The following is a 23371-nucleotide window of genomic DNA, read 5'->3' on the forward strand; positions in this document are numbered from 1 at the left end:
GATGGATGGATGATAAAAATAACAGCTGTGTTTTTAGGCCACAGATTTTCCCATAAGTCTAAATTCCCTTGCAAATGTAAACTCTCTTAATGAAATCAAACAAAGCCACACCTTTAAATGACAAAATGTCACACCAGCTCCTTAGAGCAAAGCAGTTCAGCTTACAGGCGATAACTTTGTTTACACACTTGGACATTTGTTTACAGTGTTTGATATGGTTTACTTTATCAAGTCCGCTTGGTTACATAAGACTCTGTGCTCTGATGTGTGTTTGACTACGTTCAGCTCTGTGTTTCTTTCTCTGTTTGACAGAGAAGGAAATAATTTTTGTGAGTCACCCAATGTTCACAGGTCTAAGTATAAGGGGTTATGAAAAACACTGAACAGGGTTTGCCTTTATCCCAATGAAAACCACTGGGAAATCATTTGTGTTTAACACTTGACATTTGACTTTGCTAGATCATTTCATTGGATCATTTGCTAGGTCATATTTGTAAGGCAGGGTGCATAAGACAGATGTATCTGGAACTGATATCAGTGAAACAAGGTTTAGTTAAACAAATAATCAGTCATCACTTGTTACAGCCAGTGTATGCACAAGACGTTGAACCTCGTGGCAAATGTGCTACAGCAGCAGAACTACACTGGGTTCCCATCCTGTCAACTAAGAACAGGAGTGATGGCAGAATTGAACAAGCTCACCAAAATCGGAAAACAGATGACTGGAAAAAAAAATTGTTTCCTGGTCTGATGAGTCTCGATTTCTGCTGTAACATTTGGTAGGATCAGAATTTAGTGTAGACAACATAAATGCCAAATAGCCCATCTTTGTTTGTATGAGTGGTTCAGGTTTTTGTTGGCGGTGTAATGGTGTGGGGGATATTTTCTAGACACACTTTGGGCCTAGCATTTGCCACCAACTGAGTGTCGTTTAAAGCCACAGCTTACCTGAGTACTGCTGCTGGCCATTTCTGTACTGTTATGTCCACAGTGTGCCCATCATCTGAAGGCTGCTTCGAGCATGATAAGATGCAGTGTCACAAAGATCAAATCAACTCAGACTAGTTGAACATGTTACTGAGTTCACCGTACTCAAAAGGCTTCTATAGTCACAAGATCTCAATTCATTAGCACACTTTTGGAATGTGGTGGAACGGGATATTGCCATCATGGAAGACCAGCTGGCTCATCTGCATAAACTATGTGATACTATTGTGTCAGTATGGAGCAAAATCTCTGAGGAATGTTTTCAGTACCTTGTCAAATCTGTGCCACAATAAAGTCAGGTATGAGGGGAAAAGTGGGTCCAATCTCGTATTTGCAATGTTGTAGTAAATAAGGAATATGTTATTTATATATCACCTTTCAAGAGAAAGGTCCCAACAAAATACCAGAGCGTTAAAAAAAAAGAAAAAAATAATAAGAAAAAAATAACTGTACCTAAATGAGTACAGTGAGTCTTTCTGTGTTTTGTAGGCCCAAGCAGATCACATTTTTTTGCTGTCTGCAACCCAGGATTATGGAAATAGTTCAGGAATTTGACTGAATTATCTGAGTTCACTCACATTATATCAGTTTGTGGTAGGGTATCTTATTTGGATGTGATGTCTCACCAAAGCACCGCCCAACCTTCCTAGAAAAAACTGTGTGTGTGCATGCACATGCATGGGTGTATTCAAATAAGGAAAATATGTATGGGAAATTCCAAAGTGTTCACTCACAGGGTGTCGCTTTATGGTTGGGATTTTCTCCAGAATATTGTAGGGTCTTTAACTTACACATTGAGGGGATTGCAGTTGTGATTTGGTGCTATATACAATAAATAATCCTGAATTGAACTGAACTAAATACTGTGTATGCATGTACAGCAATTGCTAGTTTTGCTGGAGATGAGGAAGATGTGTCTACATGTCTCCACGCTTTGATTAATATTCATCGGTCTAGTGGAATTGAGCAACATATTAGTAAGAGAAATATGGAAAAGTAGCTGTAGGCTCTATGACTAGAAACAAACAAAGTATTCCACCTGGCAGGGAAGCTAGCCAGAGGCTGACAGAAACATGGAGATCTGATGTCAGGGCAATTAAAAAGTCCACTCAAGCATCAGCTGTGGAAGAAGAAAGGGTTAACTTCTAGGTAGAAGGCACACCCAGAGAACCAACAGGTTGTTGACAAGAAGCAATCCCTGCCTTCCTTCTAACATCAGGAGATATGTTGGGGTTAATGGGGCAAAGAATTAATGAATGGTCGTCCCAGGCTGACAATCCAGTATGTCTGCCAGAAGCTAGTTGTCTGATTGGTGGAGGAGTGAAGATCAGAGAGTCTCAGGCTGAAAACTCTCTTTTGCTACATATTAAAATGGTTAAACACACTCAGACTCTCTTTCCCCCTCCAAACATTCAAATAGATTTTTCTGCTGATGAATAATATCAGACACTTAAAAAAACGCTGTTATCAATTTCTCATCAGGATTATGAACGCATGCTTTAGAAGATGTCAAACAGGTCTGTGTCAATAAAAGATGAATAGGTGTTTTAAACAAACAGACAATGGGAGCCTATTGTCTCTCCTTCAGTGAGGAGGAAACACACTCACTGTTTTCACAAGGAACACTGTGATCATCTAAGCATGTGTTGCTGACGTATGTTTCTAAAACCCATGTGAAATTTATCTACTGATCCACGTCCTGCTTGAAACAGTAGTTAGTTAATGTATAACTTGACTTGTCAATACCTTTCCTATTTGCTGTGGTTAAAGGGCACACAGATGTAAAATCCTTAAAATGTTGTATTAGGATATCACATTATTGCAAAAATATAAAACTCAATTTGTGATTTATAGTGTGTGTGTGTGTGTGTGTGTGTGGGGGGGGGGGGTCACATGTATGAATTATTCCTTATCAACATATGACACCTAACCCTAAGGCTCTTAGACGAGGATAACTCATTAAAAAGACCTCAGCTAGCCATTATTTTTCTGTCTTTACCCTTAAGGAGAGACAGATTCTAGTTTATCACTTTCTCTTCCGGGATGGATTTGAATGCCTAAAGGGCAGAAACACAGAACAGCAGCAAAGAGGTGTGGCCACACAGCTCCAATGACAGGTAGACACAAGGAGGAGCTACATTACCTGTGCAGAGCTGGCGGCCAGTGCACAGGGAACAGTACACCTGTTGTACTTTCCAGGCTCTAGCTTTTTTTTTTTTTGTTTATTTTTTTCGCTCTGTTTCCTTGTGTCTCTTTCTTTCCTCGCCTTTTTTTGATTTTAGTCTAATAGCAAAGCCTCATGATGGATCCCAAGGAGGGCGGCGGAAGTGAGAAGGAAAAGGAAAAGGAGAAAGTGATTAAAAGGAGGAACCGGCCTGTGTTCCTGCGTTACCTGGAGAGGAGAAAGACGGACACAATCGTAGCTGATGACATGGACAAAGGTGACATCAACCTGGGGACGCTGGTGAGGAGGAGTCAGTCTGACAAGACAGAGTACAGCGCCAAACTTAAAGGTACAGCAACTAATGATGTTCCTCAGGGATCAAAACTATGGCAACAACTTATACGCGCAACTGTCCTTCTGAAAAGTCTCTGCATTTCAAACATGGTGATAAACTGCTGTGTGGGAGAAGTTCAGACAAATAGATCTGAATGTAGACGGGCTGTAGGAGCAGCATCGATGGCTTTCGGGCAAACAGTGATCACACACACACACACACACATACGCACACACAAAAGTGTGGGCCGCTGTGCACCCTGAACCTGTTGTGTTAATATGTGTTGAGCAGGCGATACTCCCACAGGGATGAAGCCACATATGCAAAGTGTGCTCCAAACTCAGGCACAGAGGAGTGGCTTAAAATTGTTCCAGGCCAGCTTGTAAACAAGGCCAGTGTTGTACGATGGGGGGACTTTGGATCTTTTTTTTTAAATTTAAAATGTTGGGTCTTAGTTTTGATCACAGTGGCCGTAGCATTTAAACCAAAAACCATGGGAGGCATAAGCCAGCTGAAATAGGAAATGAGCTGTGAGAAACAATTGTCAATTCAGCTGTGTGTTGCCTCATTACTACTGCTGACACAGTCTTTTCATTCTAACACATAGTAGTAAGTAAAACTGGATTCCCCTGTCCTTAAAGTGCAGTCAGTGCCTGGGAATGCTCCCTGCCGATGACATCAATCATCAGCAGGGGGTTGATATGAAAGATTAGGTAAGTATGTAGGCTTTCCTGTGCCACTTGTTCTTTGTCTTCTTATTCATTGAACAATGCTCATCACATGACAACATGACTGCACCGTGGTTCAAATAACTGTGTCTAATAGTGCAGTCTAACCTTGTTGGTGTTTTGTGGGTAACAACACATTTCACACACACACTTTTGTCTTTTCAGAAGATGCTAAGTTTATATGAGACATAACCACTCTTCATCCCTTTGTACTTTCTACTTTCAGAATCAACCTGCATCATGGCAGGCTGAGTTGTACAAAAAACACTGTGATGTTTTGAGTAAACTATTTACCCGCGCCTTTTGACTTTACCCTCAGGGAAACCAGCAGCATTACATATTTACACCAATGCAAATATTGACAGAACGATGACTTCACTGAAAGAGGAAACATATGAGTTGCTGCTAGAAAGTCTCTTCTCATATGCTTGCCAGACAGGTTGGTCAAGCCATAGAGCCATGGCAACAATGACATCAATATGTCGAATTATTTACCGCAACTAAATAAAATACTTCCAACAATGATTTACCAGCAAAAAAACCCACAGGACAGTAATGGAACAGATAAAACTACCTATTTGTTTGTAGTTTCTGAAGTCTTTCTCGCCTGTTTTCTAACTTTCAAATAACTTCAGGCATTTAAAAAACTATTTAATTTATTGTGTCCAAAGTATTTCCCCTTCCCACTGATTGCCACAGGGGCCTGTGCTATGCGGATAAGTCTGTCATGTCATTTTTCTTGATGGTGATACGTGATACACTGTGGCCTTCATTCTTTCCGGTCCACTCTGTTGGATCCCTTTCACTGGACTGAGCAGTTAAAAACGCCCTGTATTTGCTTTCATGAGAACTCCGATCCTAGTAACCATACCTCACCAAACATAATGCCGGCAGAAGGATAAGTTGAAATGTCCCGCCTGTTCTTGATCCATGTTTTTTTTTTTTTAAACTCTGTGGAGGGAACCTTTCAAGGTCAAGTTTGAATGAGACAGACGACGTGTTCAGTTCAAAGCACTGGAAAGGAACCGGGATTAGTCATCCATTTTAACTCATTAAAACTTTTCACAGTGACAGGAAAATATCTATTTATGACTATAATATATATAAATGCTATATTGTATATGCTATACCATGTAATAACCAGGTGAGGTGGCTTCAGTATAGTTACTGTGCAAGTAGAGCCTTCACAAAGACAACCACATTTCAACCACATGTTAAAATATAGTAAAATACTATAAAATACTTGAAGTATTTTAGGAAGGAAGAACATTGTATTCCAATTAATTATATTCCTTCAGTGACTCTTATGTCACTGAAGGAATATAACTGAAGGAATTGTGCGAAGCTCTTGTTGAATTGGCAAAAAAAAAATCAGTCAAATAAATCATGACTAACCACTGCAGATTCATTTTACAGTTTCACAAGGCTGGGAAGCAAGGTGAAACTGTACGCGGCGATGCAAGCAGATCTCTGGAGTCACTCACCGATGCTAAACACTGCTCCCATTCATAAGAGAGCAAGTACCAACCAGAAACACAAGATGCATTCTGCGTAGCTTCAATAAAGGGCATCTGTTTCGTCATCTTCAGTCTGCACCAGCAGGCAATGGCCATGTCACTCAAGCTGCTGATATATAGATGTAGTCATCTTTTGCAAATGGTTCCTTGGATGCCCCCCAAAATACAAGAAGCTCTTGGTAATATTTGTACACTAAGATGAACTTCAACTTTTTAGAGTTTGCAGTGTTTACTCTTGTGTGTATAATGCGTAACCTGAGGCTGACGGAATACATTTGTTTAAATGTGCATGCGTGAGTGTGTGTGTGTATTTGTTCGTCAAAAACATGTGAATCAGTGCTGATGTGTGTGTTGGTGTATTTGTAGGTGTGTACTCATAACTACCCCCCCCCCCCCCCCCCCCCACACACACACACACACACACACACGCGTGCCTGAGCACGCTGTAGGGTTACATCAGTGGCACGATTAGTTTTTCAACCTGACACAGGTCTTGCAGCCTTCTGTCTCCCCCCCCCCCCCCCCCCTTTTCATCGTGCTCTCGCAGCAGAGGAGGAAGCAGTGTGTGGTGTCGATTAGGCAGCAAGGAAACATCCCTCTTCCCTGAGCAGACACTCCTGCCTGCCATGCAAAGCACAGAGCAGCCACAGACTGATTAGGCAGCAGAGCAGTTAAAAAAAAGGAGAAGTCAGCCTGACTGGCATGTTAAGTGAAGTCTCTTGGCATTCAAGTCAAAATAATTAGATCACTGTGAAATAAAGAATGCTGCTTAGGCATCAAGAGGATGTGTTACAGTTTTTTCAAAGCATCGCACAGCTTATGGCGCCAGGGTATTTACCCAGATTTTAGAAAATGTCACATAGATGGCTTAAAATGGTAGAAAACATATAAAATTAGCTAATTAATGTTGTATAATCTGTGTGACTCATTAGGACAGATGCTACGATTGTGATGTCAAATAAAAACCTTTCCAAATTTTAACGTTTGACTGTCTTTTACTTTTAGAGAAAATGACGCCACGTGGTCTGTCCCCAATCCCATCTCCTGCCATTGACCCAGAGGAGTTGCGTGCGAGGAAGATGAAGCGCAGGGAAAAAGTCATTCAGGAACTTGTTCAGACTGAAAAGGACTTCCTCACTGACCTGGAGCTGTGCATCAGAGAAGTGGTGCAGCCTCTGCGAAATCTCATGGTAGGTGCTTTTCACGATCCTCACAGAAATCTCTTGTAACTTTACCGCTCACAGATATCCATATACGCTCATTGGCCGCTTTGTTAGGCACACCTGTTTAAGTCCTTGCTCAGACATATAGCTAATCAGCCAATCAAATGGCAGAAATTCAGTGTGTTTAGACATGAGATATGGAGAATCAGAATAGAGAAGAAAAGTGATTTAAGAGACTTTGATTGTGGCATGGTTGTTGGTGCCAGTAGCAGGCCTGGTCTGAGTAATTCAAAAACTGCTGATCTATTGGGATTTCCCCACACAACCATCTCTAGGGTTAACTTAGACTTGTCCCAAAAACAAAATATTTTCAGTGAACAGCAGTTTTGAGTAAATAACATGGCCAGTCTGCTCTCAGCTGACTGGAATGCATCGATAACTCACATAACCACTCATTACAACCAAGAAGAGCATCTCTGAATGCACAGCGTATTCAACCTTAGAGCAAATGGGCTGCAGCATCAGAAGACCACACTGGGTGTCAACTAAAAAAATTTTCAATAGATGAGTGTCAATTTCTGCTGCGATATTCGGATGATAGAGTAAGAATTAGGTGTAAATAACATGAAAGCATGGATATATCCTGCATTGTTTCAGTGGTTCAGGTTGGTGGTTGTGATATCAGTGTGGGGGAAATACTTTGGTTCACTTTGGGCTCCTTACTACCAATTGAGCATTGTTTAAACACCACAACCTACCTCAGTGTCTACCAATTTATGACAACAGTGCACCCATCTTATGATCATATCATTATGAATGTTTCCAGCACCTTGTAGAATCTATGCCAAAAAGAATAAAACACATTATTAAGGCTAAAGGGGATATTAGCAAGGTACACCAAAAACCCTGTCTGGTGAGTGTATGCAACAACAACAATGAAAATCAGTGCCAACGTAAACCTCAGTTCAAATTCTTAAACTATATGCTGAGCATTTGATAGAAGGTCATGAATCTCTGGTTAAATGTTAAAACAAAGCCTGGTCATTTAAATAACATCAACCTTTGGTTTAACAATACTCAGTTTAACTGACATGTGGGTAGAAAATGCACTTGTACATTTTGAGTCTGCTGGGCTGCAGGTTGTGGATGTGGATCGACTGTTCACCAACATGGAGACGGTGTGTGAGGTCTCTGCAGCACTCCTGCACAGACTGCACGAGGCCATGGCTGACCCTGATCCAGAAGCCGTTGTCATAGGTAACGCTAGTCTAGTTCCTGAGTGACTGACAAGCTGTCTGACTGATACAGTTTTGTCTTTGGTGATTGTTGCTGGTCACATCAGTAGTAAATGAAACATGTTGTCTCCCATTTTAATTTAAAGGAGATGTATTTATCCAGGCAAAGGCAGCTTTAGAAGATGTATATAAGATTTACTGTTACCATCATGATGAGGCTAACGCGTCCCTCAAATCCTATGAGAAAGATGAAGAAATCAAGCAACATTTTACCACATGTGTATTAGCACTGAAGTAAGTTAAGCCACTTTTTCTAAATGATTTTCACCTTTATTATTTTTTATATTTATTATTATGTATTCAAAAAATTATTTTTTTCTGTTTGTCATCTTCTTTCTTTTCCTTTCAGGAAAATCTATGATAAAGAGTAAGTGTAGTTACTAGCAAAATATTTTGTATTTTTTTGTTATTACTTTAGCTTTGATAGCTGATTATTGGCTATTATGCTCATTTGCACAGAGGGAAACCTAATTTGTTGGATATGGGTTCACTGCTCATCAAACCCGTTCAGAGGATCATGAAGTACCCATTGCTTCTTGGGGAGCTGTGGCACGCCACGCCTGAAGACCACACTGACCATCAGCCGACGCAGGAGGCATTCACAGCTGCCAAGATCATCAATATTAACATCAATGAATTTAAAAGACGCAAGGACATAGGTGAGATTTCATTTACACTGACATACGTGAGGCAATTTTTATTCATAATGTCTGTTTGTAAAAATGCATCTATATGAAAGGCTTTAGCAAAATTGCAAATTTATTTTGTGTATGTGTGTGTTTTATACACGATCCATACCAAATCTGATCAGACCTGTTCCCCGGCTTTTTGTTGATTCTCAGTTATGAAGTACAAGAGGTTGGAGGATGACGGCACACTGAGGGGAAAATTAAACAAGTTTAACATCCACTCCATCAGGAAGAAGGGAGACAGGTTTGCCGGTTATCTCAAAATCCTCGCGGGTGCTGATACACAGGTAAAACAAAGTGACGGCAAACTGATTCCAGTTCATTCTCCACTCTTTATAGCTAATATGAGCTATACAGAGGAATAATTGGCTATTAGTATGTTTATGTGTAAGTGATGTGTTATTTCCGTAGGTGAGAGATGAAGTGTTTGACAGAGAGGAGAAGCTTTTCAGGAGTTTAGAGAAAGCTGCGAGGCAACTGGTCAAAAACGTTCAATGTTACCTGCAGTACACTCAGGTAAGTACATGTTTGACCATTTTCTTTAACAAAATATGCATAATATATAATTTGGCTTATTTTAAGGTTTGTTTTTCCATGTTTCCTGCAGGAGATGGTGTCTGTAGCTGTTCAGAGTGTGCAGGATGTGAAGAACATAGTCAAGGATTCAAACAAAAATGATGGCAATGGTTTGGTCCACGACAATGGCTACGATCCCTATAAGGTCTTTGTAAGTGTCCTTCAGTGCAAAAATGTTTCCAGTTTGCTTTTATATTTGTATCACTGCATGATATTCTGTGCCGGTGTCAAAGTACACTCTTCATCTCCACTTTGAGAAAACTGCTGGGCCTCAAAGATGCATCACAGAAAAAGATTTTGCAAAAGATCTCTCTCTTTTTATTTTTAAGGAGATGCTCACAAAACAAAACTGTTTATATGTACAAATTAAATAAGTATGCTATGAGCTACACAAACTAATCCTCATTTCTTTCCTTTTGCCATGTTTTTTCCCTCCAGAGAGACAATTTGGAGCACTTGGTGCTCACCCCCCTCTCCTCTCTGCACGGCATGTTCACAGCCCCTCAGAAGCTCATCCAAAAACGCTATGACAAATTGCTAGATTACTGCAGTCGCCTGGAGCGCTCTTCCTCTTTTTCATCCTCTTCTTCCACCACTTCTTCCTCTCTTTCACCGGCATCAGAAGACCCACCAGGTCCAGCCAAGAGGGACTACGAAGCTCTCAATGCTTTGCTAGTGGAAGAACTGCAGAGGTTCAACACAGCTGCATACACTATCCTGACTAACAGTGTGGTGTTTCTAGTGGCGCTACTTAGAGGGCTGATGAATAATGCACTGATGGGTGCTCCATCAGTGCACCAGCTACCAGTAAGGATACATCTACAAATATCCCATTTGGAAGACTTTAAAGTTTTTTTTTAAATAAAAAAAACAATAAAGCTAACCTGTGTTATGTTTGCCTTTTCAGCCTCCGCTGTCAAACATTGCTGAGGTCCAGAACAGCATCATGGATGAGCTGAATAATCTGACTTTTGTCAAGGACAATGCACAGAAGTTAATGGAGCGAAAAGTCAGCTTTGAAAAACGAGACAGGAAAACTGCGGTAAGAAAGCTGAACAGACTAATCTCACCTTTACGTAAAGCCTCAAGTGTGTGATTTTAAAACCTCTGGTCTGAGGATTTTACCATTCGTCACTGATCACAGGTTAAAACAAATTTGCCACATAGTCTTCAGTTTTGAGAAAATTCAAAAAGACCGTTGTTTTTCCAAACTCTGACAAAATCAGTCGCAAGGCATAAATGCTCAGTTGTACGCATCACAGATCCCAGGCTATGATGAAGTTAAGTACTCGATTCAGGAGACAGGCATCAGTCTCATTTGCAGGATTGTGCAAAAGTGTTGAGCCAACCATCATTTCTCTATAATTTGCTTCAGAGGACCAGACTTTCTTCTTTTTAAAGTGCTCTTGAGCAAAAGTTCTCCAGGCTTCTTACGGTCTTTCAAAGTTTTTCTTTGGGCATTGGCTGCTTTTTCCCTTTTCCCCTGCTATTTCAATTTGAGTGTAGTTCTTGTACCTGATCTTTTATTCTTTGCATGTTTACTCAGCAAAGACTGAACTTTGTGTCATTCAAGCATAAAAAACAAAACTAGTAAAAGGATGCACCAGCGTTGTGTCTGTCTACCAGATTTAAATGTTATGTTTTGGCACTTTTTTATTAGCAGCCTTTCACAAAAACACATCATTAGTTCCCATTTCTTTAGCTAACTCTATGAAATTGTCAAATGTATCACAGTTTTACAGGCATAAAATGGTATCTTTGCACCAACAAGGTGATTTCCAAAAACTATTAGCCCAAAACTTGGCATGTCTTGGGATGGTGTGCACGGTATCCCCAAAAACTTGAGGAAATTAAAAATAGAATACAATAGAAGAAGTGACAGGACTAAAAAACTAAGTCAGTAAAAGTCATGTCCTTAAGAAATGGATGCCAGGAAGCCATTCTTACAGAAGGGAAACAGGGAAAAAGGCTGAGGTATGCTAAATTACATAAGAATTGGGCTGAAAATCAGTAACAATTAGTCTTATTGGGGGAAGTATCCAAATTTTAGATTTCTGGTTCAAAGCGTCAATACGTACAGAGGAGGTCACTGTGGAGGCTCAAGACTTTTGCACAGTACTGTATATTGGCATGCTCATTGGTCTGCATACGCATATACACTAAAACATCTGCACCTATATTAGAAGGCTCTTTTTCTTGAGCACGTGAATAGATGTGTTTGAAAGTCCGAGCTCCAGGATCATATTACCATTCACCCTCCCTAGATTACCCTTGTGTACTGTTACCTAACAATCCTACGTAAACCTGCACACCACATACCCGCTTCAAATATTTACGGCAACACTTCTTTGTGTTGTGCTGTCCTTCAGGTGCCGGAGGTGCAGCATCAGACCGAGGAACAGCGTGCCTGGCTGCTGGCAGAATACCCAGTGAACCGACTGTACCAGCTGAAGAGGAAGTGCAATGGCTGCCAGGAGCAGGACCTGAGCCTGCTGGAGGGAGAGCTGGTAGCTCTGATTGAGGACACAGATCCGATGGGCAGCAGCAGCCGCTGGCTGGTACACACTGGAGGCAAGTGTGTGTGTGCGTGTAGTACTGTTAGTAAGACACACACCGTGGATTAAGTTATCACACTGGATCATCTGCAAGTATGGGTGCCACAGGTTTTATCTAATGCATTTTTCTCTGTGAAAACACTCACACCAAACTTTACTTTCTGGCCTTGATAAGTCAGCAGATGAGAATTTGTCCCAGGAGCTCCTGTGATGTCATGGTTGCTGGTTGCCTCTGGAGATTGTTGCCTCACAACAATGCCGGCTCTATCTCTGCTTTGCGTCTCATAGAGGCACCTGAGATCCCAGCATCTTGCTTGGAACAAACTGCTGTACGCAGTTGTATGCAGTGTTACTTAGAGTACAAAGACTTTTCCCCCGGGGATTCAGAGACAAGGATGAAGAGATATCACTGGTGCTCATCTTTGTACTCTGAAATAACAAGTTCTTTTTTAAGAACACTAGAAAAAAATAGTGTGTATGTTTCTTGGCGTAAAGTACATTCTTCACAGGCTTGTCTTTTCCTCTGGGATAACAAGCATTCCCAGGAAGTTGTTGTTCTTCCTTCTGTTGATATCAACACTATGAATATGCGGGCCTCATATTTACACACTCTTCAGTAACTCACTGGACCTGGATTCGAGACTTGTGTAAGCAAGTGCTCTGTGGCCTCTGGATGAAGCCCCTTAACATTAGACAGGCACTCACTTTCATACATCTCTAAGATTGCTGCTTTCATCACATTGTGATTTGAATGGATTATTTTCTTGTGCCATTCAAAAAAATATGAATGAATGACATCCATAATAATCTGCAGGGCTACATATAACGAGAGATTAAGCTTTTTTTTTTTAAAGCTTAATTTTAGTGAATCAACCCTTTAAAATGTACTCAAAGGTCAGGACGCCTGACAAACTATCTCTGTGTCCCTTGTCAGGTATGCAAGGCTATGTCTACTCCACCTTCCTGAAGCAGTACAACCCTCTGAGGGACTCGCAGCGGGCAGGCCAGATGGCCAAAGAGCAGCCCCAGCAGCAGCCACCTGCCACGGTGGATGAGGACTTTGATGACCTGAGTCTGTTCGTGTCAGGAAGCGGCAGCAGCAGCCTGCGCAGCTTCAAGCTCAGCACCACTGACAGTTGCTCAATTCTCTCGGGCCTGCAGGGGGAGCTGGAGAGCACTGAGGACACGGAGGACACAGTGGACTCAGAGGCTCAGCAGGTGTGTGTGGTGGTCTGCCAGCTGATCAGTACTGCTCTCACAGTGTCATATTAACATATCGCACTACTTAGCTCCATAGAGGATAACCTAACAGTTAAGGTCAGAGTAGCTGTATACACTGAGGTTAGAAAAAAAAAAAAAAGAGACTGAAATTCAAGGTCAGAAATGAAACAACAAAAAAAAAAAAACAAAAAAAAAAAAACCACACACACACACATCACATAGACCTTAAAAAACTGATTAAAAAAAAAAAACATAATAAAAAACCCCCACAAAGGCTCAGCCCATAATAACTTTAATGGTTTACCCGAGCCACAGCTGTGAATTATGGGTTATTGCAGCGCGTAGGTAAACGAGGACCGCAGGTATATAGACTCGATCAGCAGAAGATGAGTCACTCTAAAATCACATTTAATGGCTTCACCCTGTCTGCTGACATTAAATTTAATTGTTTTTAATAGCATTACATGGTGAGATTGCCGTCACTCAGCAGCACTCGTAGGGTTCGTCCTTGGGGCCTTTGACTGAAATACATCTCTGATCATCATCGAGTTAAAGGTCTGGAAATACATAAAACATTATAAATAAAAACTGACATAGGTTAATGGATCGCAGCGAGTGAGAATCAGTATTGGTGTTACTGCTGTGTTTTGCCAGGAAGCTTAACACTGCCACCTTCTGGATTAACAGGAGTGCATACAAATTCCTTCATGATGCCTTTTGTTTTAAGTTTTTGGAGTGAATCTTAACTTTTTGCTTTTAACACATTTTAAAAGCAATAATTGTGTCTGCCTTTGCTCACACCTAAACTGGGTCTGTTTCCACAGTATTACGCCGTGTATGCATTTCAAGCCCGATGCGAACAGGAACTGACCCTGCAGGAGCACCAGCACGTTCGCATCCTTCAATTCTGTGACCTGGGAGGTAACAAGGAGTGGTGGTTGGCTGAGGCTAACGGACAAAAAGGATACGTCCCGGCCAACTACCTCGGCAGGATGTCCTACGCCTAAAAACCCAATTCTGAGCATCAGTTTACCGTTTTAACAAAATGTAATTGAACCAAGCTACATTTCTGCTTGATGAGCATCCCAACAGATATTATTATCATACCATAGTGTTGATGTTGAACCTGCTTGGCCTTCAGAAGATAACAAGAGAGCTCACTAATGGAGCTTGACCAGTAATCTGTGATGAATGTGGATAATTATAAAAGCACAGGGCACTGTGCTGAGCACTTTTTATACTTCAGTGTTGTCGAGTTCATATGAATAATGAAGTGATTTATTAATGAAGTAAATTTCTATATATAAAAATATATGATGTGATTTATAGATAGAGTATATGTTTTATGTGAAATGATTTATATGAAGTTTTATTCACCGCTTGCCCTGAAATGAAGAAATACGTTCAAAGTCGTTGATAACGTTATGAATAAAAACTGCCTCTGTGGTTATTGCTGTTCTGGTTTATTCTCCACTCTCTGTTTCTCCCAATAAAACTGAATGACTGAATTGAGAAAACGCAGTCACAATAAAGTCAAAGCTACTGCGAGTATGTAAGAACGGGATATTTAATGACACTAATTGATAAAAAGTGACATGACACTTTTTTCACTGGTTAGATTTGTAAGGACAGGACGAGGCACACGAGTCTAGCAGCATTTACACAAAGTGAAATTCAAGTATTTAACTCAATGGTGTTACTTGATGTACAACTGCTCTTGAAATAGAAACTTAATGCTCTGGCACTCAATCGGCCCTCTTTGAACATTTATTTTCCCCTTTCCTCACAACTCTTCCTCCTTTCACTCAGTCCTCACTCACTTCTTCAGTTTCTTCTGCGCTGCTTTCTTCTTCACCATTTGTAACCGCTTCATGGCGTTAAGCTGGGATTCTTGGGTTGTAGGTAGTTTATCCCCAGGTGCGGCCTTTGACCCATTCCCATTGTTTCCATTACCTCCTCCGTTACTGCCTCCATTGCCTCCAGTCTGGGAGCTGTTAGGAGAACTGGCCCCTGACGAAGAGCTGCCTTTGCTTTGGCCTTCACCGCTCGATGACCTATTCAACGGCTGCTTACCCAGAGTCAGAGGTGGAGGCGGTTTCAGGTTTGCCTGACTGGAGCCGTTTCCATTGCCGCTCCCAGATATCTTTGCACTACCAAGCCCCGACTTTCCTCCAGCTAGCCCAGATAACCCAACAGGCTTTTGTCCAGAAGGAGTTGTCAAGGTCTTGCTGCTTCCACTTGGGCCTGAGGAACCTAGTTTGGAGCTAGCAGGAAGAGATGGGCTCGTTTTGGCGCCAAATGCAGCCCAGCCAGTAAGACCGCTGCCCGAGGAGGAGGAGCTGCTGCTGGTGGGATTGGCTGAAGTGGCTGGTGGCTGCATGGGAAAAGGTTACTGTCATTATTAAAGTGTAATACTGACTAATAACAAACTACTAACTAACTACTTGGATTTTGTTTTCATCTCTTTCATATCTCTCAAGATATGAAGGATCATCCCTTTGTTTTATTATCATTTATGTTTTATTATTTGAGAACAAGTCCCTGTTGCTCCCACTTGGGCCTGAAGAACCTAGTTTGGAGCTTTAGTTTTCAAAAAAAACATTTGTCCTTCAGTGGCCACCATAGCTAAGAATATGCACTTGAATTAGGAGGGTTAGGAAAACAGTATTCAGCTGAATACAATCCACTGACATCTAGTGGTGAGAATTTACATAATGTAAGTCTGAGGCCCTACATTTTTAACTGACGCTTTTGTACAGGACTTGAAGGCTTCATTGTCTAATTGATGATGTGCTTGGGTCACCCCTATTCTTGTCACATCAATGCACTTTTGGCCCAATTCAGGAAGAACTTCTCTGTTAAGAAAACTAGTTGTCCAAATGCATGCAGGGTTGTGTTTATGATTCCCAACAGTCAGAGCTGACTGATTATTGTGAATAGTCCTGTGCCTCAAAATACAATTTTGGGGAAGAAGTCACAATGCCTTTATCTAACTAACTCCAAAAGACCATTCATCTATCTAGGACATCCAAGGCTTTAAAAAGGGACCAACAGTTTGGTAACAATGACATGACTGCAGCTTGTGCTATTTGACTGCTGGCGGCAGAGCTGACCACCAGACAACTTGGCAGAACAATGAACCCTGATTGCAACTCAACGAAAACACTGGGAGTTGAGTGACAGAGAGGTCACTTCTTTAGACTGAAGAAGTCACTTGGATGGGTGACAGAAACGTTTCTCCTACTGAAAACGCTACGTCTAGATGAACAGAATCAACTTCCTGGGTGATCTTTTAACTGTTCCCAAAATCTGATCCAAGTACGCTTGAGGTGCTTTCAGTTATTGTGGTCCTAATCTTTGGAACAAGCAGCCTGCTGACTCAAGTTCAATTACATCTGTGTGCAGATTCAAAAACGGACTCAAAACCTTTCTCTGCACACGGGCCTACAGTTAATATGCATTATTATTATTTTTTTGTTCTCTTAAGCGTTTTTCACTGATTTATGGTGTTATGTCTTCTTTTTCTGTATTAAACACACTGAGCTTTAATATAATGAAATGTACTATATAAATAAAATTGTCATTGTCACTGGTGCGTTAGTAAATATATTACCAATAATCTCTGCAGGCAGTTTTTGTGGGTTTCAACCTTCTTGTACTCAATTATAATGTCACTGTACATATATTAAAGAAGTTTGCTGGAGGTGAACAGATGATTACAAAAATGAAAATGACCTATAAATGCAAGAAAAGGTTCTTTGCATCAGTCTGTGAACTGCAAAGCAGAAGCATCAAATTACCAGCCTCTGCTTTGTTGATTAAAAATAAAAGCCTATAAGCAGGAAAAAACAACAACAACAACAACAACAACATACAGTGCAGTTTCTTAAATATCAAGTAAAAATGTGATTTCTCAGCTACTCACGCTGCGTCCTGCTTGCCTGAGCAATACTTTTGCTGCAAACTATGAAAACTCTTACACCTCACGGTAGAAGTATTAACATAATCAAATCTGTGACTACAGGGTATCATGTTTGCTATCAAAATAACTTTTTGGTGAACTCCATTAAGTGAAAGCGCTCTGAAAAGTTTTAAACCCATTCCCTCTGGAGAAATGGCACCGTGCTGGAACACTGATCCTTGAAAATAAGTTTACACTTTCTGCTCATTTTCCTCTGCGGGGATTTATGCAGACTGCCTTTCACAGCAGCTTTGCACTCTGACTGCAACTGCTGTTCTCTCCCTTGCAGTCCCAAGTAATTTACGGATGTGAAATCATAACTTTTTCTTGTCTGAGAAGAAGGAGAACGTGAGACGACACAAGGGCTGTGTATAAACATTCACATTAACAATGCACGTCGATGGACGCCATAACGAGTTAACACATACCTTCACTTCTGTTCTTTTGAATGCTTGGAAGGTGCTGGCTGTGTCAGTTTTGGGCTTAAGCTCCGTCTTTTTCACTAGTGTGTCTTTTACAACAGGTGCTGAAGATGCAGACGCAGGGGACGGCTTCTGTGGAGGTTTCTGGGCCTTGTGGACAAAAACAAACAAACAAACAAACAACCTTTTACTTAAAAACAAACTAAGCTCGCTGAATCTAAATACAAATCTGATGCTGGAAGATAATTTATTTTCCTCACCATACGCTTCATTTGTCTGGTACATCGGGCGCAGTACCACACAAGCCGTGGGTCATTGACTTCTTTGTCGGTCACCTGGGGCTTGTGGCAGTCCTGGTGGTACAGGTTATGGCATTCTTGGCACTCGACCAACTGGTTCCCCATGGTCACGGTCATTTGTCTTAAGGAATAAAAACAGCAGGAAAGTAAAGACATATGGCAGGGACACATAATTAATTTGCTAACACGTTTACCTGTTGACGATGGAGTAAAATGAATCTCAATAATTAAAAGTGGAAAAAGTTCCAAGTACAATTTTTTTTTCATATGCTATAATTCTACTGGATTTCTGATGTGCTGTTGTTATAATTAGCATTTATTCTATTTCTCTATTTTGTATGTGGATTTTTTTAGGTTGGTATCTGTTGTGGACAGGAAAAGCAAGAATTTCATTGGCTCACTTTGGGACAGAAAAAACATGTTTCTTTACTCGGCATATGATAATAAAAGGTTTAAAAAAAAAAAAAAAAAAAAAAAACTTGGGACGGCAACTCAAAAACTTTCCATATCTACAAATATTCAACATGTACCTGCAAACCACACAAGCCAGGCCCATTTCCATGGCGAAGTCATCGGCGCTGGTCTCATCATCATTTATGTTTGGCAGCAGGTCTTTGCTCGTCTGCACAGTGATCGGAGAAGAACGATTCTCCTGTTTCTCCAAACGAGGCTTTTTCGGGGGGTCCACCTCACCCAAGTCAACCCTGATCTATTTTTTTTCAGTAAGACAGAAAGAGCACATTTTAGACATGGCATGTTGGCATCACTAACAAACATTTTCAAACTGCATCTACTTCACTGTAACACTAGTACTCTTCTATGTAATAGTACATATGTATGCTTCTCAAATTTGCAGGAAATTTCTGAACTCAAATTTATTTAACATGTAAGCAGCTCTGACCTACTCTGAACTGGTTCTCTACCTTGATTGATTGATTACTCCTCCACTTTTCACCATAAAAAAAGGTTTATTGTTTTACTAAAATATCTATTCATTCCTTTTTTCCCCTCAGTATAAGGAGAGAAACTCCCTTTGATATACCCGCAACAGCCATGCACTGAACTAAAGATAATTTTAAAAAGACCTGGTAGCCTGTCTGGCCTGAGAGTACATGTGCTTAAGGTCCAAAAAAATACTTATTCACAGGAGCCAAACAGGACTAGGACACAGCCGACTAAAGAAAGATTTGTGTTAGGCATCTGGCATGCTGCTAAGCTGGAGTGAGAGCAGCTATTTGACTTGGCCGGTCACGACTCATTGACCTCTCCATCCTGAAAAGCTCTTTAGCCGTTTAGCTGCACATTTACGATCATCAGAGAATATTAAAAGTGTCTGCAAAATAATTAAATAATGTTAAATATGAAGAAAAGACTGCTTAAATCGCAGAGTGTTCTTGACTTACCTATGTTTTCCCTTCTTTTTTCACTACTTCACCTTACAAGAAGGATTGTATGGTCCAACGCAACACCTTTTGCGTTGGACTACCAGGTTGTTGAGATTTTCTAGTATTTTTGCACTAAGTTGATGACGCAAAATTCACACAGTACCTTCTCAGATGGTCTCTTCTCACTGTCTTTCTTGCTCTTCTCAGGTTTACTACTTCCACTGCTGCTGCTTGAAGATGAAGAACTTGAAGACTTGGAGTCTTGCTTACTTAAAGTCAGTTTTGGCACAGTCCCCTTTGATACCTCTATGTCCTGAGGACACATGACAATAATAATAATGATAATAATAATAATATTAATAATAACTTTTAGTTTGAGAAAGGGAAATTAAGGTTTAACAACAATGAGATACAGAATAAAGACACTGTATAAACATGTACATCTCCAGTTTCTTACTTTTTGTAATGAACGGTATGATGAGTCACTTCCTCTTGCAAGGGATTCATCAAGGAGAGCTTTCAGTTTCTCAGCTGAGTCTTTACTTTTGGAGTGTAAATAACTCAGTGCCTTTAGAAAAATGGGATCCAACTCCAAACTGACAGGTCCAGCCATGATGGAAACTGAGGATCAGAAAATACAGTTTTTCAGGCTACAGGGAACAAATAACATCCCTCTACTGAGTAAATCATGTGTAGTTAAACAAGTTTAGTTAAACTAAGGACAACAAAGGATAGTAAGAGTAAAAAAATAGTTGTTTTTTCCCCCCATTTATTAGGGAAAAAGGCTATCCTAATCGACCTGGCCCTATGTGAAAAAGCAGTTGCCACCAGATTACTGTCAGACACGTTAAATCAAGAAATCCCTTAAATAGAACCTGTTTAACAAAGTGAAGCAGGCTAAAACAATCAGCCCCAGACTGCAATCTAAAGAAAGTGACGAAAAGCAGAGAAACAAAGTCAAAGACATTTATCAGTCTGGAAAGGGTCACAAAGCCAATTCTAAGGCTTTGGGACTCTAGTGAACCACTGCGAGAGCCACTCCCAGGAGTGACCGACCTACCAAAATCATCCAGGTCACAAAAGAACCCAAAACAACATTTAAAGAACAGCAGGTCTCACTTGCCTCAGTTAAGGTCAGAGTTAATGATTCAACAATAAGATAGAGACTGATCAAAAATGCCATCCTTGGGAGAGAGTGGCCTAGTCAAAGTCCGGAATTAAATCTGACTGACGTTAAAAAGGCTGATCATGTACAAAAACCCTTGAATGTGGCTGAATTGAAACAACTCTGCAAAGACAGTTATTAAAAATGCTTGATTGCAGGTCTAGCTGCCAAGGGTGGCACAACCAGTTATTGTGTTTGGGGGGGACTACTTTTTCACAGAGGCGCAGGTAGGTTTGGATAGTTTTTTTTCCCCATTAATAAATGAAGAAATACAGAATGTATTTACTTGTGTTATCGTTAAAATTTGTTTCTTGAACAGAAACTTAAGTGCTAAAAATGTGAACAATTCCGGAAGGGGGCAAATACCTTTTCACAACACTTTAAGTAACATGTTGTTTAGATTCCTTGAAACATCATGCATCTATTTCTGGTGCTCTTAACATTAATTATGCATAAGTCAATATTTTAATAAGACTTAAATATTTAGTGAAAACTGTTTCCCATGAGTAAAAACTCTGTCACAATCACAATAAACATCTTTATTACTAAACGAAGGGCACTTGAAGGGGAGACGATAGATCTCCGTTAAAACTAGGATTAATGGTGCGTTCCAGATAAAGTCGAAAATCTGAATTTCCTTGTTCCCAGTCAATCTGTTGATTCCAGTTAATCTGGAACATCCCCTCAACTCAGGTTCCCCACTCGGAACAGACCCATCAACCCCGAGTTAACTATCCAAGATGGCGGCAGTGAACATAAACAGCAGTAAAACTGTAAAATGTATAATCTGTACTGTCACTTTTGTGTATTTATGATTCGCTAAATAAGCCATGCAGAGAGCACTGGCCAGATTCTACCCATGAATGTGCTGCGACGGTCATTTTAAGATTAAAAAACAATTACGATGCTGTACTGCTAGTAATAGCTAAACGGCTCTACCTTGCTAAGAACAAAAATAAATCATATTTTTTTTCGCGCTTTTTTACCATTTTTGTTAGCACCGACTTCCAAGGTAATTGACATGTGGATGTGTTTTGTGATACGTCATGTGCTGTCCTGTTTTTATTTTTTCTGTGGGTTAAAACAAATATTTATTATTATCTTCCTTCTCACGTTTGTAGATTGAGTCCCAAATGTCTCAATTCCGTCTGTTGGGTGTAATATTTAAAAGTTCATACAAATTAAAAAAAAGAGTAACTTCGGCTGCTGCGTAACGTATTCAGTCCGGACTAGCAGCAACACAAGGGGCCATAATAGCACAACAACGGTAAAAGTTCTCGTTACTCGAAGCTGTCAGGTAGAAATTAGGATTTACACATAAAATCGTTAAACTGGAATACCTTACCTCACACTCTGCTTCTCGTAAGCTTGTCTCTCCTCAATCCGGTCTTTTGGATTTCATGGGAAAACTGACGGCAGAACAACACTTCCTACAAAGAAGCCGTTTCCTCTAACATGTGCAACACTCAAATATGTCCGCAAGATATAAGCGCGGAACCTTATGAAGCAACTTGTGTTACTCCAGAATATTTCACATTATGGCTTCTTCATTTAATAGTTAATTTTGTTTAAAGAACAATTTATGGAGCGGGCACTCTTAACATATTATACAGTTTTACATGTATTTTTCCAGTGACACATCGTGTGTTGTTTATTCGTAAGTAGAAAACAGGTGAAGCTGTGGTAGCTTTAGCACAGGGGAAGAAGAAGAAGAAGCAGCCCACACCATAACAACAACGTGGTTTTATAGAAGCTACTGCTGCTGTAAGTATCACTCATAGTGACATTTAACGTGTTAGATACAGCTGTTTTTCCATTTACAAACCCCACCTCGGAACACCTTACCGAGGCTACTTTTTAAACCCTCACATGTGTTTCACCCCGCAGTGCTGACTTTATTTACAATGAAGCAACAGCCCGAAAACCAGCAGCAGCCCTCTCTCTATTTAGAAGTTTGCTTTCAAAACGAGGAGCCGCGCCTTCCCCTGCACACCTCCATCGTCCTGTTCCTCCTTTCTTACTGCGAGTGCAAGTTTTTTAAAGTTTACCTGGTCTTCAAGAAACCCAGCAGCTCCGAGTCTCTGAGAAGTCAGCTGCCAGAGCATCTGGACTCCTCTGATGTTCAGTCAGAGGCTCTGCCTCAGCTGGTGAGGGACTGTCGCCTCCCTGCTGTTTTGGATGAGACTGGGCAGCTCTGCAGGGCAGGACTGGCAGTGGTCCTTAGACATATTATCAACAAAACCATCGAGGCTGACCCCTCCAGAAATGATGTACTGGCTCTGCTGGGTTTCAAGAAGACTTGTCTGAAAGCCTGCGCTGAGGTTAGTGGAAAAAAGGGAAGCAAACGACAAAAATACACAAAAGAAAATAAACAAGTGACTATGGGATCTCTCTGCAAGGTCATAGGCAATACTGAGTGTTTTTACACTTAAACTGACGGTCTGTAGTAGGCTATAGGTGACCTTTGGGATTAACATCATGTCAACATCCAGTGTGTAAACACTGTACACACAAATTTACACAAATTTGAATATGTCTAAAAGTAAGCACACAGTTACAAACCAGTTATAGTTAGCTGAAACTAAAGTTCATGCCAAAGTATCCTTAGGCAAGAAATTGAACCCCAAGTTACTCTCCCGATGCAGTAATTGGAATATGAACGTGTGTCAATGTTAGATAGAAAGCACTTTGGTAGAGAAAGCATTGAAAAAAGACTGAATGAGGCATGCTGTTTAAAGTGCTTTGAGTGCTTCTATATAAGAACCAGTCCATTTACCATTTAGTGACTTCAGGAACAAACTTAAAGCTGTTGTGAAGCGGTGTAATGCTCTCTCCATAAGTAATGATTTGCTGAAATCAAAAAGAACCATTAAATCTTTGAATGAAAGGAAAACAGAACCAACTTAATGC

General features: G+C 40.6%; 3 protein-coding genes across 5 annotated transcripts in view; 2 read left to right on the top strand and 1 right to left on the bottom strand.

Annotated features, from left to right (window-relative positions):
- Nucleotides 1-3116: 3116 nt before the first annotated feature.
- arhgef38 (Rho guanine nucleotide exchange factor (GEF) 38) lies at nucleotides 3117-17386 on the top strand. Its single transcript, XM_085164172.1, has 14 exons — nucleotides 3117-3500; nucleotides 6736-6920; nucleotides 8033-8150; nucleotides 8275-8422; nucleotides 8538-8555; nucleotides 8648-8847; nucleotides 9031-9164; nucleotides 9289-9393; nucleotides 9485-9604; nucleotides 9892-10260; nucleotides 10361-10495; nucleotides 11823-12024; nucleotides 12943-13226; nucleotides 14054-17386. Exons 1-14 carry the CDS (start codon nucleotides 3287-3289, stop codon nucleotides 14234-14236), a joined length of 2415 nt encoding a protein of 804 aa, XP_085020298.1. The 5' UTR covers nucleotides 3117-3286; the 3' UTR covers nucleotides 14237-17386.
- On the bottom strand, nucleotides 14779-22575 carry ints12 (integrator complex subunit 12). 3 transcript variants are annotated; one of them, XM_085164182.1, is made up of 7 exons: nucleotides 22510-22575; nucleotides 19754-19917; nucleotides 19460-19609; nucleotides 18442-18620; nucleotides 17873-18032; nucleotides 17619-17762; nucleotides 14779-15603 (listed from the first exon to the last, which is right to left on the bottom strand). In XM_085164182.1, the coding sequence occupies exons 2-7, from the start codon at nucleotides 19907-19909 to the stop codon at nucleotides 15046-15048; spliced, it is 1347 nt and encodes a 448-aa protein (XP_085020308.1). In that variant the 5' UTR covers nucleotides 19910-19917; nucleotides 22510-22575; the 3' UTR covers nucleotides 14779-15045. The 3 variants fall into 3 exon arrangements, with proteins under 3 accessions (XP_085020308.1, XP_085020306.1, XP_085020307.1); XM_085164180.1 differs by lacking the exon at nucleotides 22510-22575 and adding an exon at nucleotides 21807-21930; XM_085164181.1 differs by lacking the exon at nucleotides 22510-22575 and adding an exon at nucleotides 21802-21906.
- gstcd (glutathione S-transferase, C-terminal domain containing) overlaps nucleotides 21961-23371 on the top strand; it is a 56388-nt gene continuing 54977 nt past the window's right edge. Inside the window, exons 1-2 of the mRNA XM_085164173.1 lie at nucleotides 21961-22225; nucleotides 22349-22782. Coding sequence (XP_085020299.1) covers nucleotides 22366-22782 — 417 coding nt within the window. The 5' untranslated portion in view covers nucleotides 21961-22225; nucleotides 22349-22365. The remainder of the gene's footprint in view (nucleotides 22226-22348; nucleotides 22783-23371) is intronic.

Source organism: Neolamprologus multifasciatus, chromosome 6, assembly GCF_963576455.1.
Source record: "Neolamprologus multifasciatus chromosome 6, fNeoMul1.2, whole genome shotgun sequence".
NCBI classification, from domain to species: Eukaryota; Metazoa; Chordata; class Actinopteri; order Cichliformes; family Cichlidae; genus Neolamprologus; species Neolamprologus multifasciatus.